Source organism: Pteropus medius, unplaced genomic scaffold, assembly GCF_902729225.1.
Source record: "Pteropus medius unplaced genomic scaffold, Ma_sr-lr_union100, whole genome shotgun sequence".
In the NCBI taxonomy this organism is placed as follows: Eukaryota; Metazoa; Chordata; class Mammalia; order Chiroptera; family Pteropodidae; genus Pteropus; species Pteropus medius.
In genome coordinates this window covers 3,433,400-3,447,307 of record NW_024351648.1, presented here as the reverse complement: position 1 = coordinate 3,447,307, position 13,908 = coordinate 3,433,400, and the positions used below count along the sequence as shown (strand labels likewise).

The window sequence follows — 13,908 nt, the reverse complement described above, 5'->3', positions numbered from 1 at the left end:
GCTGTTACTTGGGCCTTTGAGGCTTTCTTCGCTTATAACAACAGCTGGTTTTTAAAACGATTTTTTTTTCTGTCAAGTGACCTTCTCAATATTTGAGTAATAGTCAGAGATAGCCATCTTACTTTGAAAAACCACTGAACTAGGAAAGAAAGACCTTGCGGAGTTGGAGGCAGTCTTTCCTTCATCACTTGGTGGCCTTCTGCCCCTGCCGTCCTCTCCAAGTGGTTAAAACCACTGAACTCAGAGCCCACTGTGGGCCCTGTGACCTGCCCCGCCGGTGACATTTCCTGTTGGCTAGTAACTGTGGGGCTTTGGTTCAAGTGTCAGTCCAAATATTCTGTAGATCATGACCAGTTCCCAGCACTGGAAAGTCCGAGGGCTGGAAAAGAGCTCAAAGATGTTTAAAAACCAGAATTCAGGCTTAGCTAGCGGCTTCTCGGACGTCCTGATGAATGAACGGTGGCTCTGGGACCCGGCCCCTACCTTCCCGCACACCCAGGCTCTTTCTCTCGATGGCATCACTTCTCCACATGGGCCTTCCACTGCACTTCCACCCCCCAACACACACGCACAGACCAGCGGAGCCTCAGCCAGCGTTACTTCCTGTGGGCACAGAAGATGGTGGCTTTGGAGCGTCCCATACAGGCGGGGCAGGACTTGTCTGTTGAGTCTCCATCGGAGCTTGTGGGTTACGTTGCTGTCTGGTCCCCCGGTCTGCCACAGGTTTGGGTTCTGAGTCCAGGCTTTGGAAAGGTTTTGCCAAAAGGCCCCCAGCTCTCAGTCTGTACTTACAAGGCATGACCTGTTTTACTCACCAGATGTGGAGCCTCAAGGTCAAGCGCGGTGAAGGCGGAGCTGTGGCTGACGCAGCTGTTATTAATGCATTGCGCTCGTGCGGTCGGGTTCAAAATAAGTTTCCTGTGTGCCGATCCCTCCTCACACGGGTCCAGCTTCCTGTCCCTTTCCTTCATAGAATGGATATAAATATCATATTTTGCCCATGGCGAGGGGCCACGATTTATAAGAACTTCCGGTTCGTCTTTTCACACCTCCTACTGAGGCATGAATCTGACGTCTACAGAATTTCCGACCGAATTCAGGTAGGAGTTTCCGGGTGCCGGAATGACTGAGTCAGGAAGGTTTTCTCTTTTGCGACAAAATTGTCCAAAGGCCCTTTTATTTCTTTCCCTTTGTTCTAAGAACAGTTTATTCGGGGGCTAAAACCAGTCCAAGTCAGATTTAGGATGTTATGTACGTCGCCCAGTGCGTCCCGTCTGTTTTGAAGCAGAGTGGGAGTCGGAGCTTATAAGCTGCTTTCTCGAGTCAGTATTTGACGGTGAATGCCTTTCATCGACCGCTGCCTTTATTTTTTTTTCAAATTATATAGTTTGGTTTAAGTAACCGAGATGTCAATGCATATTGAAGAGTAAAAAGTTTTTTCCGAGAGGAGCAGGTTGTCTTGTGGGGTGGGAGGTGTGACGAGCTGGTGACGGTATTTGCTGTCGGTCACACCATTTGGAAGTGTGGCTGTTTATAAAGAATTCTGGATGACTGTTCTGCTTGCCCCATAATTGTCTTCGTGATGACGTCCCGTGTGGCCTCTCTTTGTCCCTGACTTGTTGTCAGTAAGTAACAGCTTTGCAGTCTCCGGAAGTGTGGTGTTTATAAATAAATAAACCATCCAGTGAACTTCATGATATAGTCCCAGGAGAAGGAGAGGTCGGCCACGGGAGGGGTTTTGACACCGTATCATTTTGCAACTTTGTACTCATAGCTGCAAGTGTATTGGTTTTGAGTGTTGTGTTGGTTTTGCGTGTTGTGTTGGTTTTGAAGAGAAGGCAGGAAATTTGTCCTGGTGGGTGTCTAAAACCTAGCAATAAACATGGTCTCCCTAGCAATAAACGTGGTTTCTTGTTTTTTGTCCCTTCCGGGAGGGTCGGTTTGGGTTGAGTGGTGTGAGGATGGGAAATTATCAGCCTCATTTCCGGGCCTTTCCTCCCCCGACATTGTGAAAGTGGCTTCAGTCGTGACATGACCTCACGCCTTGACCTTGTGGTTCTCTGCCTGGTGGAATGAGCAGATCTGTGTCGAAAGGTTCATGCTCGGGGCGGGGCCCGGTGTGTCATCTGCATAAAAGATGGCAGCGGTGTTTTCTGCAGGGGAATCCATGGGCTGGGCAGACTGGGGAACCACAGGTCCCTTTCCCCAAGCCCCACCTTTTTCTCTCTCCAGGTGTTTGACCTTGAGGTGAAGAAGGACCAGCGGGAAGCCTGCTGCGTGCCCCCTGAACCAGCAGTGGCTTCCCGGGTGCCCAGCCTCCATGGGGGAACTTACGCTCTTCCCCCCACGTGCGAGCTGATGACGGTTCCTTCTTCCTACTCTTTCTCATTTCCTTAGGCTCTCAGTTTTCTTTCCCAGATGCGACTCGTTCCTTTTGTCTCCCGCCCTTTGCCCATTCACAGGACGAAGGATGCTGGGTGACTGTGGATAACCTGAGGATGGTTGTTCCTTTGTCTTGGGTTCCATTTCTGTCGGTTCCTATAAATGCCAGGAGCCTGTTTCTAAGATTCTGGGGGTGGCTGCCCCAAAGCCCGTTTTTCCATCTCCCGCAAAAGCAGCCATCAGAGGGGTCACCTTCTCCAGCTTCTGGGACCGCCCCATCTGCCCTTTGGGCGCGGACATCTCTCTGTGATTTTATGCATTTCCTTTCGCTGTCCTTTGTTCGTAGCTGTTCTTCCAGGCACTACTCAATGACAGTGAATCTGTCCCTGTCATGGGCAGGGCCCTGGGGAGGCCATAGGCGGTCACTGCTGAGTGGGAGGCAAAACTAGGCTGGAAAAGACCTCCAGGAGCGTGAAAAATACAGACTCTGGGGCCTCGGAGGAGGCGGGGGTCAGCGGGAGCTTCAGAGGGAAGGATTGGGGTGTCCAGGCACGTGCTCGCTGCCGCCATCTTTTTTTCCACAGTCAAAGGTGGCCAGAGAAGCCCCCAAAACACAGGCCTTCGAACCCCCCTGCCCCATCTCTCTGGGCCCACGTCCCACCTCTCCTCTCTCTCCTCACCCCTAACGAACCTCAGAGTGGCCGGTGGGTTGGCCACCTGTCGTGCTGGATCATGGGTCTGTGGAGTGATGTCGCAGACCCATAGCAGGACGCCCCCTCTGGGTACAATCGAGTGACCACGCCGGGGGCCGGGGCAGCCTGTGGGCGACGCTGCGGTTCGCAGAGAAAACAAAGTGACTCTCGGAGAAGGAACCCCCCGTGTTGGTTCGTTGGTCTTTATCCAAGGGGGCCGAACGCCGAGGTTAAGATCTTTCTTTCCTTGCCGTGACTCGGACAGGACGGGAGACGGGGCAGCACTTCTGAGCCTCGACCTTGTGATTCTCTCTCTTTCCTGCAGACCCGAGCGGAAGCGGAGAGATGTCGCGCAGGTGGCCAACACCACCATGTCCAGCCGAAGCAGGAACAGCACGGCGGACGCCTACAACGTCACAGACCTGGAAGAGCTGGAGACGGAATATCCTTTCTACGAGAGCAGAGTGGACAACAAGGAGAGAACCGTCATCTCCAACCTGCGGCCCTTCACTCTGTACCGCATCGACATCCACAGCTGCAACCACGAGGCGGAGAAGCTGGGCTGCAGCGCCTCCAACTTCGTTTTTGCAAGAACCATGCCTGCAGGTAGGGTGTGATCCAGCCGCCCAGCCCCGGCTCGCTCACAGCCTGGGAGGAAGATGCTGTGTCATAGGCTCGCAGTCTCCTCGGTCTCAGGCCTGCTCATTAGGGGGGGGCGCGAGCCCATCTGTGGGCTGCCAGGGAGGCAGCCGCCCAGGGCGTAGAGTCCAGTTCATCGTGACGTCCCCACCACCCAGGCTGTCAGCCTCTCCAGCCTCAGTGTCCCCGCCCTCCCGGAAGAGACAGATCCCCTGTGACTTGTGGCGACTTTCGCTCACCACGTGGCTTGCCATTTTAAGAAAGCAAAAAAGCTGGAGAGCAAGCCCCCTAACTTCAGGCGGCCGTTGGGGGCAGAGCCGACGGCGGCAGCGAGAGGCCAGCTTCTCAGCGGGCCGGGCCGGGGACCGTCCTTCATAGAAATTGCGAGGGACTCGGGGCGCGGCCTGGAGGCTGATGCTGCTGCTTCTCACACTTGGCACTTTCCGATGCCGCTGTGTTCGACAGTGTCCCGCAGTTTCTTTTCCCACGCGGTAGAGGCTGACCCCCCAAAACACGCGACTCACGTTGCCACAGCGTTCCCGCAGTACCTGAGAGCAGGCTTTGTCGTTGTGGGGGGGTGTCATGGCATCTTGAGACCCACCGGTCATCAGATGGCTCCAACTGCAGGACCCCCACTGCGTGTGAGCAGCAGGCTCACGAGGGCTTGACACAGTCACTGTCCCACATGTGTGGCTTGGGGGAGGGTGTCCTCGGGTTAGCCCGCTGTCGACGTCCCTCCTGACAGACCCGAGTCTGACTTCATCGCCCGTGTCCATTGTCCCACAGAAGGAGCAGATGACATTCCTGGGCCGGTGACCTGGGAGTCGCGGCCGGAAAACTCCATCTTTTTGAAGTGGCCGGAACCTGAGAATCCCAATGGATTAATTCTAATGTATGAAATAAAATACGGATCACAACTCGAGGTAAGAGGGGACGGTGGCCGTGTCTGGGGGGTGTCTCCATTACACTACGACACAGGTCACCTCCTGGTCAGCTTAGGACTTAAAACGATGAAATAAGCCGCCGAGTCAGTGAGGATTTGGGTCTTTCTACCAGCTCTGCATCTTTGAGGAGCTGGATTTGTTCTCACCTTGCACAAAATGCTCTTTAGGCCTGGACTGGATTGGTCTTAATCACGTTTAATCTCTCCGGGGTTCTGTTTGGTTACCAAAAAAAAAAAAAAGTTTGGTTAAAACTTAGGTGGGCTGAAAGTTTCTGCTGTGGAAGACTCAGTTGGTTTCTTCCCCGTGTTTTACAAATCGGGATCGCTGTCAGGCGGGAGGCGACAGACTGGGCCGCCGGTCACCCGCTTCTCGTGCGTTTGTGGGGAAGTGACCCGTCTGTTTCCCTCACCCCAGGACCAGCGGGAGTGCGTGTCCAGGCAGGAGTACCGAAAGTATGGAGGGGCCAAGCTGAACCGGCTCAACCCGGGCAACTACACGGCCCGCATCCAGGCCACCTCTCTGTCCGGAAATGGGTCGTGGACGGACCCTGTGTTCTTCTACGTCCAGGCCAAAAGTAAGACCTGGGGGAGGAGCCGGGAACGTGGCTTGGCCTGGAGCGGGGAGCCTGCCTTATCTTGGCTTCCGTCTTCCTTTGGAGCCGAGCTGGCCATCTTTCGGGGGGCGAGGGGGAATCCCCTCATCTGGGGCTGCGGGCTGGGCGCTGCTGCTCCTGGAGTCTCTCTCATCTTACGGACGGGGGGAGCGTCTGAGACTGTCTTTAGAGGGAGGGAACAAGCAGCTTTTGCTGTCAACTTCGTTAACGTCCAGAGCGTTTTACAAAGCGTGGGATGGACCATCCCCCGCCCCCGACCGCCTCGTCAGGGCTCACAGATGCAGGGCTTAGAACCCCGAAGGGTGACAGAAACCTGAGGGCCACCCAGCCCAGCCTGCTGCTCCAGGGCCAGAGTCTGTGACAGCACGCCAGGCTGAGTGAGACACTGTCCCCTGCACCGCCTGTCGGTAAAACGCAGATGCAACTTTGAAAGCAGTGATGCTCATGGAAGCGTGCCAGTGGTGACGTGCAGAGACGGGGCCATGTCGATGCTCAGACCATCGACGAGACAGAGTTCTTAGAAGCCCACTCTACACGAGGATCTCCGATTTTAAAACTGAATTTTGTAAAGTGCATAGGTACTCCTAGGGCCCTATTATACTTGCTTGGCCGAGAAAATTCAGTCTCTTATCTGGTGGCATAAATATTCTTTGCTCGTTTCATATTGACTTTCTGCTATTTCTTATTAGACACCCAGTTCTTTTAGATTATTTCCCATTCAGAGAATGGGAAGAAAATGTGGCATATCAGTGTTTCTTGCTGCCTCTCCCACAAGGAAGGGCAGCCCCCGCTTGCTTCGCGGCGTGGCTTTTGGGTCCGGTGGGCAGTCCCCACCGCCTTGCTCCCTCCTGGGGCCCACATCCGTGCCGTCCTGACCTGCAGTCCGAGTTTTTAAATTCAGGATTCGACCCATCCAGCAGTCGACGTGGTTCACGCCTAATAGAACCAAAGACATGCACGATGTTGGAAAATCCTAACGGGAACAGATGTCACAAGAAGGAGAGGGTGCGTGGGATTGCAGGCCTCGGGGCCGCGTTTTGTGAGCCTGGCCCTGTGCCTGGGTCCTGGTTTTAGGGGTAAACAGATGCTTGGGCAGATAATTCCGCGAACTAACTTGGTCTGAATTCTCCACGTGGTCCGCTTCTCCCGCCCTTCACACGCAGCCTATGCCACCTGCGCCCGCACTGGACCCTTTGCAGTCTTCCCGGGACCCTCCGCAGTCTTCCCGGGACCCTCCGCAGGGTGACATGTTGCTTTCAGGTCTCTCCACTTCTGTCTGCCTCCATCCTTCAGAAACAGCCTAGGTTTGGGGTCTGGCTTGGGGCTGTGGTCTTAGAAACGGCAGCCCTGGCTTCTGGTGGGCTCTTTCCAGCAGCAGGTGGCACACGCCACGAGAAACCGAATCTGAACGCGCGCTTTGCTGTCGGGAGTTTTCCCTCGCATCAGACGTGACTCTCTCTCGTCACGTTCCGTCTCGTCTCCCCTGGTTTAAACCCTGCGAGGAAATGGAGGACGTGGGTGCTTTCTGGCAACTTCTCCCCTTCCGGGAGCTCTTCGTGTGCTCGAAGATTGTGAAATCACTCTTCCGACTTTTCTTCTCCAGACTAAATAATCTCAGGCTTTGAGCCTTATTCTCAGAGACCGATTTTCTAGCTGTTTAATCATTTTGTTCTTCTCTGGATGTGTTCCAGTTTCTCCGTGTCCCTGTGGAAATATGAAACTTGAAAAGAACATGGTACAAGCTCATCAGTAGCCTCAGTGACATGAATATAAGAAATAGTACTCGGGGTTGGGGGGAAGAAATGCCCACAGCTTCTCGAAGGCAGTGATAACTTGTATTGTCAAGAACTGGAGAATGCAGGGGCCTGCATCCATCTATTTTGAGAGCTATTTGAGAAAAATATCTTTAAATTAAAAAAATGAAAAGAGCTTCTATCGTCCTTGAAGAGTAATGATAGGAATAGTTTTCAGTGGCAAGATACTCATGGATGAGTGATTCGCATTGATGAGTAACTTGGTCCTCAGTGAGTTCCAACCCCATTTCCACGTAGACGTGTCTGTTTGGGTGCCCCAAGGGCACCTCACACTCCTCGTGCACAAAACTGGAACCACAGTTGCCACCCTCAGACCATCTCTGTGTTCTTTGTGTCTGAGCTCAGTCGGTGGCCCCATAATCTATGCACCACCCAAGCCCCGCCCAAGCCACGCCCCTCCTTTCTCTCAGGCTCCCTCTTTCCCGTTCACACCCATCTCTCTGATTCTGCCTCTTAAACGCCTCCAGAATCCAGCCTCTGTTGCCATCACCACCGCCCGAGCTCTGCCTCCAGGGTGCTTGCTTCATGGGGCAAGTCGGAGTGGTGGGTACAGGGAGCCCGGGTTCCAATCCTAGGGCCATGTGACCAGCTGCCTGTGTGACCCTGAGGACAGCAGGTCACTTCTGTCCTCCTCGTTTGTAGGGAGGAGCAGTGATTTCTCACTGAGGTCTGAGCTGGGTAACGCAGAATATGCCCAGGTCCCCTCCCGCCCCCCAGAACTCTCAAAGGCAGGCAGTGGCTACTCCTCGCTGCCAGCCCCCTCCAGGATGTCCCCAGCACGGACATCTCTCCATACACCATCCGATCAGTGCTCTGAGGGGCTGGAGAGCGCCCCCTGGCGCATCTTAATCTCCATGACAAGATTCGAATGGCTTAGCTTGGGTAAGGCCCCTGGGGAGCCAGTCCCGACTTCTGTCCAGCACGGTCCCCATCCAGTCCTGTCCCCATCCAGTCCTGTGTGCTGGGAAATCTTCTGCCTCCGCCCTCTGCACCCGTCCCCTCTGCATCCTTGCGGTCAGTACGGTCCACTTCTCTGGTCGTTATGCCGCTTGAGAGTGTGTTGCTTTCCTGCATCTGGCAGCGTTTTCAGAGGTGTGGGTCAGCGTCCCCAGTGCCCTGCCTGCCATCTGTCATGAGTGCTGGTGACGGCGACAAGCAGGTGCTGCAGCAAGCTCTGTGGTCTCAGGCTTGGAACTGGGGAGAATTCAGAGTGACTTTGGCAAGGGGTTACTTCTAGCTGTTTTTTGTTATTTTACATTTTCTGTGGACCTGTCTTAAAACAGATAAAAACGTCAGACAGCTTGAGCTCTGTATGTGTAAGAATCTTTTTTTTTTTAGCAAACGTATGCATTTCTCTTAACAGTTATTAACTGCGTACAAGATTATTTTACTTGAGCCCATCATTTGAACTCTTATTTCAAATATACACTAGGCTTTAAAAATAAAAATGAGTCTACTCCCCAGTCTGTACTTTTGTAACCTTTTTTTCCAGATGAAGAAAACTCAGCGTTTCTGCTCTCATTTCTAATACTGTTTACCGTCAGAATTTCTAGTTCGGGCTCGGGCAGTAGAAGAATTTTCAGGGTTTTGTGTGTTTATTTTCACGCTTCCAGCTAAATATTTAAAAAGTGAAACGAGCAGCTTGTCCACCTAGTGACGCTGACTGTACCTCCTTGTTTCTGCAGCGACCTACGAAAATTTCATGCACCTGATCATCGCCCTGCCCATCGCCATCCTGCTCATAGTGGGGGGGCTGGTGATAATGCTGTATGTCTTCCACCGGAAAAGGTGAGTGACCCGATTTGTGGCTAAGTGGTGTTAGGATGTGACACCGAGCTAAGGTCAACTTTGTGAGGAACTACTTGGTGGATTGGAAACCCCGACTTTCCGATCCAACGGTCTTCGCGGGAACGAGACATTTACTAATGATTCAACAACGACTGCATGTTTTTGGAGAGTACGGATCATCACCTCCCCAGTCACTTTGTCACACAGATCCTGCTGCCGATGTAAAGATTTTCCAAACCCCACGGCATGGCCCTCTCGATCAAATAACCCTTGCGATTTCCAGTGAAGTAAACGAGTGGTTTCTTAAAACGCTCTGAGACCCTGCAGAAGCCAAAAAGCACGTGAGCAAATGCCCGCTAATGCCCTGGGCCTGTAGGTGACAGCTAGGTGGCCCGAAGCTCACCTCACTCCCTTTCTCCTGATACTTTATGAGACAAAAAGGATATAACTCAGATGCAAGTATATATGTGTACGGAAATGTGTGACGATGGGCTTTTTGGGGGCCTAAACTTTATCGTTTTTGACAGAAACAGCAACAGGCTGGGGAATGGAGTGCTGTACGCGTCCGTGAACCCCGAATACTTCAGCGCGGCTGACGGTGAGCTTCTCGGCTGTACACTCACTGTTGGGGGGCCCTTGATCGGGGAGCTTTTGGGAGTATTGCTAGAGGGGAAAAGGGGTCCGCATTATTTTGAGGGACCTGTGGCCTCAGATCCATCTTCACTGACACTTTTAAAAACTTCCCTCCAAAGTTTTTAGCAGTTCACTGAACATCTCAAAAATTCTGCATCTGTTTGGGAGGCTCCAAGGAAAATCAGGCTTCAGAGATGAGTGTGGCCAGCCCAGAAATCAGTTTATTTAACGGCTTGAAATTTTTTGCTAAAATGCAAAAAGCTGTTAAATTGTTGACATCCAGTCAGAGGATGCGCTGCAGCTGACAACACAGTTCTTTTGCACTAGTTTCAGCCTGAGTTTCAGACCGTTATACTTGTCTTTGATCACTTACGGCCCCCCCTCAAGGTTTATCTCGCAGTTTTTCTGTTCATTCCCTCCTGATGGGGTCACGTGATGTACATACTCACGGCCCATTTCTTTGGTAATGACTAACGAGGGCCGTTATTTAAACGACTAAGAAGGTCTGAGTTGGAAGCTGTTTTTGTGTTTTTTGTTGGTTTGTTTGTTTGTTTGTTTTTGTTTTTTTTGGCTGTCTTGTCTTTCTAGCGTACTTAAATCCAAACCTTGAAAAGTAAGTTGGGTTGGTGCATTGCTCATGGCATCCCGCAACGCAGGTGCTGTTAACTGGCACCTCGCTATGCCAAACGCAGTCCCATTAGTCCTGACATCCCTGTCAGGTGGATTTCCATATGCCCAGCGGTCCCCAACCTCTTTGGCACCGGGGACCGGCGCTCCTACGAGCATCTCATGCCTGACGAGCTGAGGCGGAGCTGAGGCGGTGATGCTGGCGCTGGGGAGTGGCTGCAGATACAGGTGAAGCTTCGCTCGCTCGCCTCCTGCTGTACGGCCCGATTCCTAACAGGCCACGGACTGGTACCGGTCCACAGCCTGGGGATTGGGGATCCTTGTATATGCCCGTCTATGTGCAGGTGAGGACTGGGGGCTCAGAGGAGACGCTTGCTCAGGTCCCATAGAGGCAGCTGAGAAGTCGGAGCGACTCCGTCCCTGACGTCTTGTTGACAGTGTGATGCAGTCACCGTGGAAAGGACGGTGAGGTCCTCGGGGCGGCCAGGGAAGCTGGCCCCCGGGAGGAGCTGGATCCAGTTGGTCACACGAATGAACCAGGGCGTGAAATCGGGCGGATGTGCTTCGAAAAAGGGTTCGCCTCTTTCTCACCTCAGGAGAGGTGAAGCTAGATGTGCAGGAGATGTGTGCCAGTCTCGATCATTCGAATCGATTATGCTGATCGAATCAGAAAATATGAGGAAACACGGCGACCATTTAAAGGCACCGTGTCACTGTGTGGAGCTTTACTCTGATTTCTTTAATCATTTCGAATTCAGGAGTGTTTCTGTTGAAGCCAGTCAAAGGGCAGCCTCCTCTGAATGGAAGTTCAGTGCAAGATAATAAGGACTTTATTGCAGTTTCTAGAAAGTCTCACAAAGTTGTATTTGTAATAGGCAATATATATGTGCACACATAGACACATGCTCACACCCCATGCCCCATATATGTACCTCTGTACATATGTATATATATAAGCCATAGAGAACATTCTGAAAGGATACACACCAAAGTTAAAAGAGTAGTTATTTGTAGAGAGGATCTTTTTCTTAAAAAAAACGAGAAGGTTTTTATGCGTTGTTTATATCAATAATAGCTTTTTAAAAAGTGAAAGTAAGGAGTCATCACACACTTAGTGGCTTTTATAGAGGAAATGCAAAGCCACTTCCCCTTTCTGTAAGGGTAGAATAAGAACCTTCTAGAGAACCTGCTCTGCTTTGAAATAAAGCACAGAAGACTGGCGTGTGTAGCTTCGACTGTGAAGTCTCCTGGAAGTTTAGAGAGAGCATTAAAACAATATCAGACTCTAATGGTGGTTTGATTTCAAATTTTCTGTCTTTCCAGAATGCTTTCATGACATGTCTCGATTCTTTTTTAGAAATAAAACAAACAAACTTATTGTCGCCCAGGCCAGCAGGTAGGGGCACTGTCACCTCATCTGAACTCAATTTATATGGCCTTTTGACAAGCACCTCATAGCTAGTTTCCTCAAAGGGCGACAAAAGGACATTGCAAGTTCAAAAATGCTTTTAAAACTTCCTTCTCTGAAAACGAATCTGCATGTCATCATTCTCCAGAGCACACTGCAAATCCCTTACAGGGAAGTGCTGATAACGTTGTGCCATAAACCCCTGCTGGCTGGCCAGGCTTTAGGCTTCTGGTTAAACTCAGAACTGTTGAGTTGAATGCAGAGAAAAAGGTTCTGGCTGTTGGCTTCAGAGACCTCCCTAGGAGTGAATGCGATGGTCTCTAACTCCATGCTTTATGGCCTGCTACATAGTTAATTCCGATTAAAAGCAAGCCTGGGTTGTCAGAGATAAATGGATCTAGACAGTGTCTTTGTATAGTCCTGAGGGGTGTCGTGACGAGTCTTGCATGCTTACCCTCCTAAAGAAGCACCAGCCTCCTCCTCCGGGCTGGAAACCATCTGAGCCACATGTGAGATTCGGAAACACATACGTACTTACATAAACACGTAAACGTGTATGCGAGAAAATTCTAGATTGACTAATATAGTCCACATTGGACACAACTCAGAGGCGTAAACTGGTGGTGTCTACTGGGCCTAATTTATAGACCTCTTTGCTTTCAAGTGTCACTTAAAGGTAAAGGCTGGAGACTCGGGGTGTTGGAATGCGGTCGTCAGCCCAGGGCCTCTGGCACATCCAGCCGCAGTCCCCAAGGTCAGCGTGTGAAAGCGGAGAAGCCAACTGTCTCCATCCCAGGTCCTGGGCCCTTCTGCGTTTCTGAGTCAGAACCAGCTCCTTACCAGCTGGCAGTGCGCCGTGGGGCCTGCTGGGGGCGCCCCTGCGGGCAGGGACGTGGGCACAGGGCATTGGATGGACGCGATCGTGACTGGCCTTTCTCGTGGCGCTCACAGAACAGTCCGCTGTGGAATGGATTCTGTTTCGTTTTCCTTCTCTCTTCCTTTCTCCTTCCTTCCTGCCTAGCATTCTTTCTTTCTTTATTTTCTTAAACCGGATTGAATCGGACCGGAAGCGCCTAGACTGGCGAGGAAATCGTTGTCAGGCTGAGTCCTCAGCACGACCCACGGGCCAGTCCCTCAGCCCATGGCGGGAGGGACCTGGGTTCACAGAGCACAGGCCGTAGCCCTGGGGCGACCTCACTTCTCATGGGCTGTCGCTCCATGCTGGTCTGTGCTGAATGCCCCCGGGAGTACAGCTCTGGCGCTTCTCTGCCTTATCAGATGCCCCAGGGTCTTTGGCAGGCAAGGCCGGAGGTACTTTGTCGAGACTAGAACAGCCCTGCATGGAAATACAATGCTAGTCTCTTGCGTAACCTTAAATTTTCTAGAAGTCACAGGAAAAAAGTAAGAAGAAACAGGTGAAATAAATGTTAATGTTTTATTCAACCCAATAGATCCAAAGTCTTATCAGTTGTACTATGTAATCCGTATAAAAGTTATCGAAATATTTACATTATCTTTGCACTAAGGTGGTGAAATCCAGTGTGAATTTTCTATTTGAATTGCTTCCTGGTTGTCACTCTATGCTGTCAGGACCCTCAGATTTTCTAGGAATCCTGGAAGATTTGAAATAACCACTATATGGCCATACAGTTGCCTGACAGCACGTGAGAGATTTCAGAACGAGCCAAGTCATTGTGCCGCGCCGCGCCCCGAGGCGGGCCTTAGGAAGCGGCATCCGCGTTCTTTGGCGCAGAGGTCCCCCCGGAATCGCGCAGAGGTCCCCCCGGAATCGCGCTGTGCCCAGGCGCTCGCGGCCACAGCGTCTCAGCCCTGGTGTCTTCTTCTCTAGTGTACGTGCCTGACGAGTGGGAGGTGGCCCGCGACAAGATCACCATGAGCCGGGAGCTGGGCCAGGGCTCCTTCGGGATGGTGTATGAGGGCGTGGCCAAGGGCGTGGTCAAGGACGAGCCCGAAACCAGGGTGGCCATTAAAACCGTGAACGAGGCCGCGAGCATGCGCGAGAGGATTGAATTTCTCAACGAGGCTTCGGTGATGAAGGAGTTCAACTGTCACCACGTGGTGAGAACGCCCCCTCGAGGAGGCAGCACCCCACGGGGGGGTGGGGGGGCGTTTCCCAGGGGGCCCCAGTGGGGGGGGCCACACTCGTGGGTGGGTGACCCTCCCCCACCCACCGTCTTCTGTGCAGCCCCCATCAACCTCACTGTCGCCTGCAGCACCTGTGCGCACGAGGGTTCAGGTGCGCTGCAGACCCCGGCTGCCTCGGTGGGTCTTAGCGGCCCAGCCACCGGGGCTGTGTCGCTGGCCCGCAGGTCCCGGCCCCGCACACACTGTTGGGCTGCGGGGAGGG

General features: G+C 52.4%; 1 protein-coding gene across 1 annotated transcript in view; it reads left to right on the top strand.

The window, feature by feature from the left end:
- Positions 1-2,031: 2,031 nt before the first annotated feature.
- Positions 2,032-13,908, top strand: part of IGF1R (insulin like growth factor 1 receptor) — a 35,515-nt gene continuing 23,638 nt past the window's right edge. Inside the window, exons 1-8 of the mRNA XM_039844127.1 lie at positions 2,032-2,067; positions 2,233-2,307; positions 3,200-3,680; positions 4,500-4,636; positions 5,072-5,231; positions 8,770-8,872; positions 9,400-9,470; positions 13,390-13,619. Coding sequence (XP_039700061.1) covers positions 2,032-2,067; positions 2,233-2,307; positions 3,200-3,680; positions 4,500-4,636; positions 5,072-5,231; positions 8,770-8,872; positions 9,400-9,470; positions 13,390-13,619 — 1,293 coding nt within the window. The remainder of the gene's footprint in view (positions 2,068-2,232; positions 2,308-3,199; positions 3,681-4,499; positions 4,637-5,071; positions 5,232-8,769; positions 8,873-9,399; positions 9,471-13,389; positions 13,620-13,908) is intronic.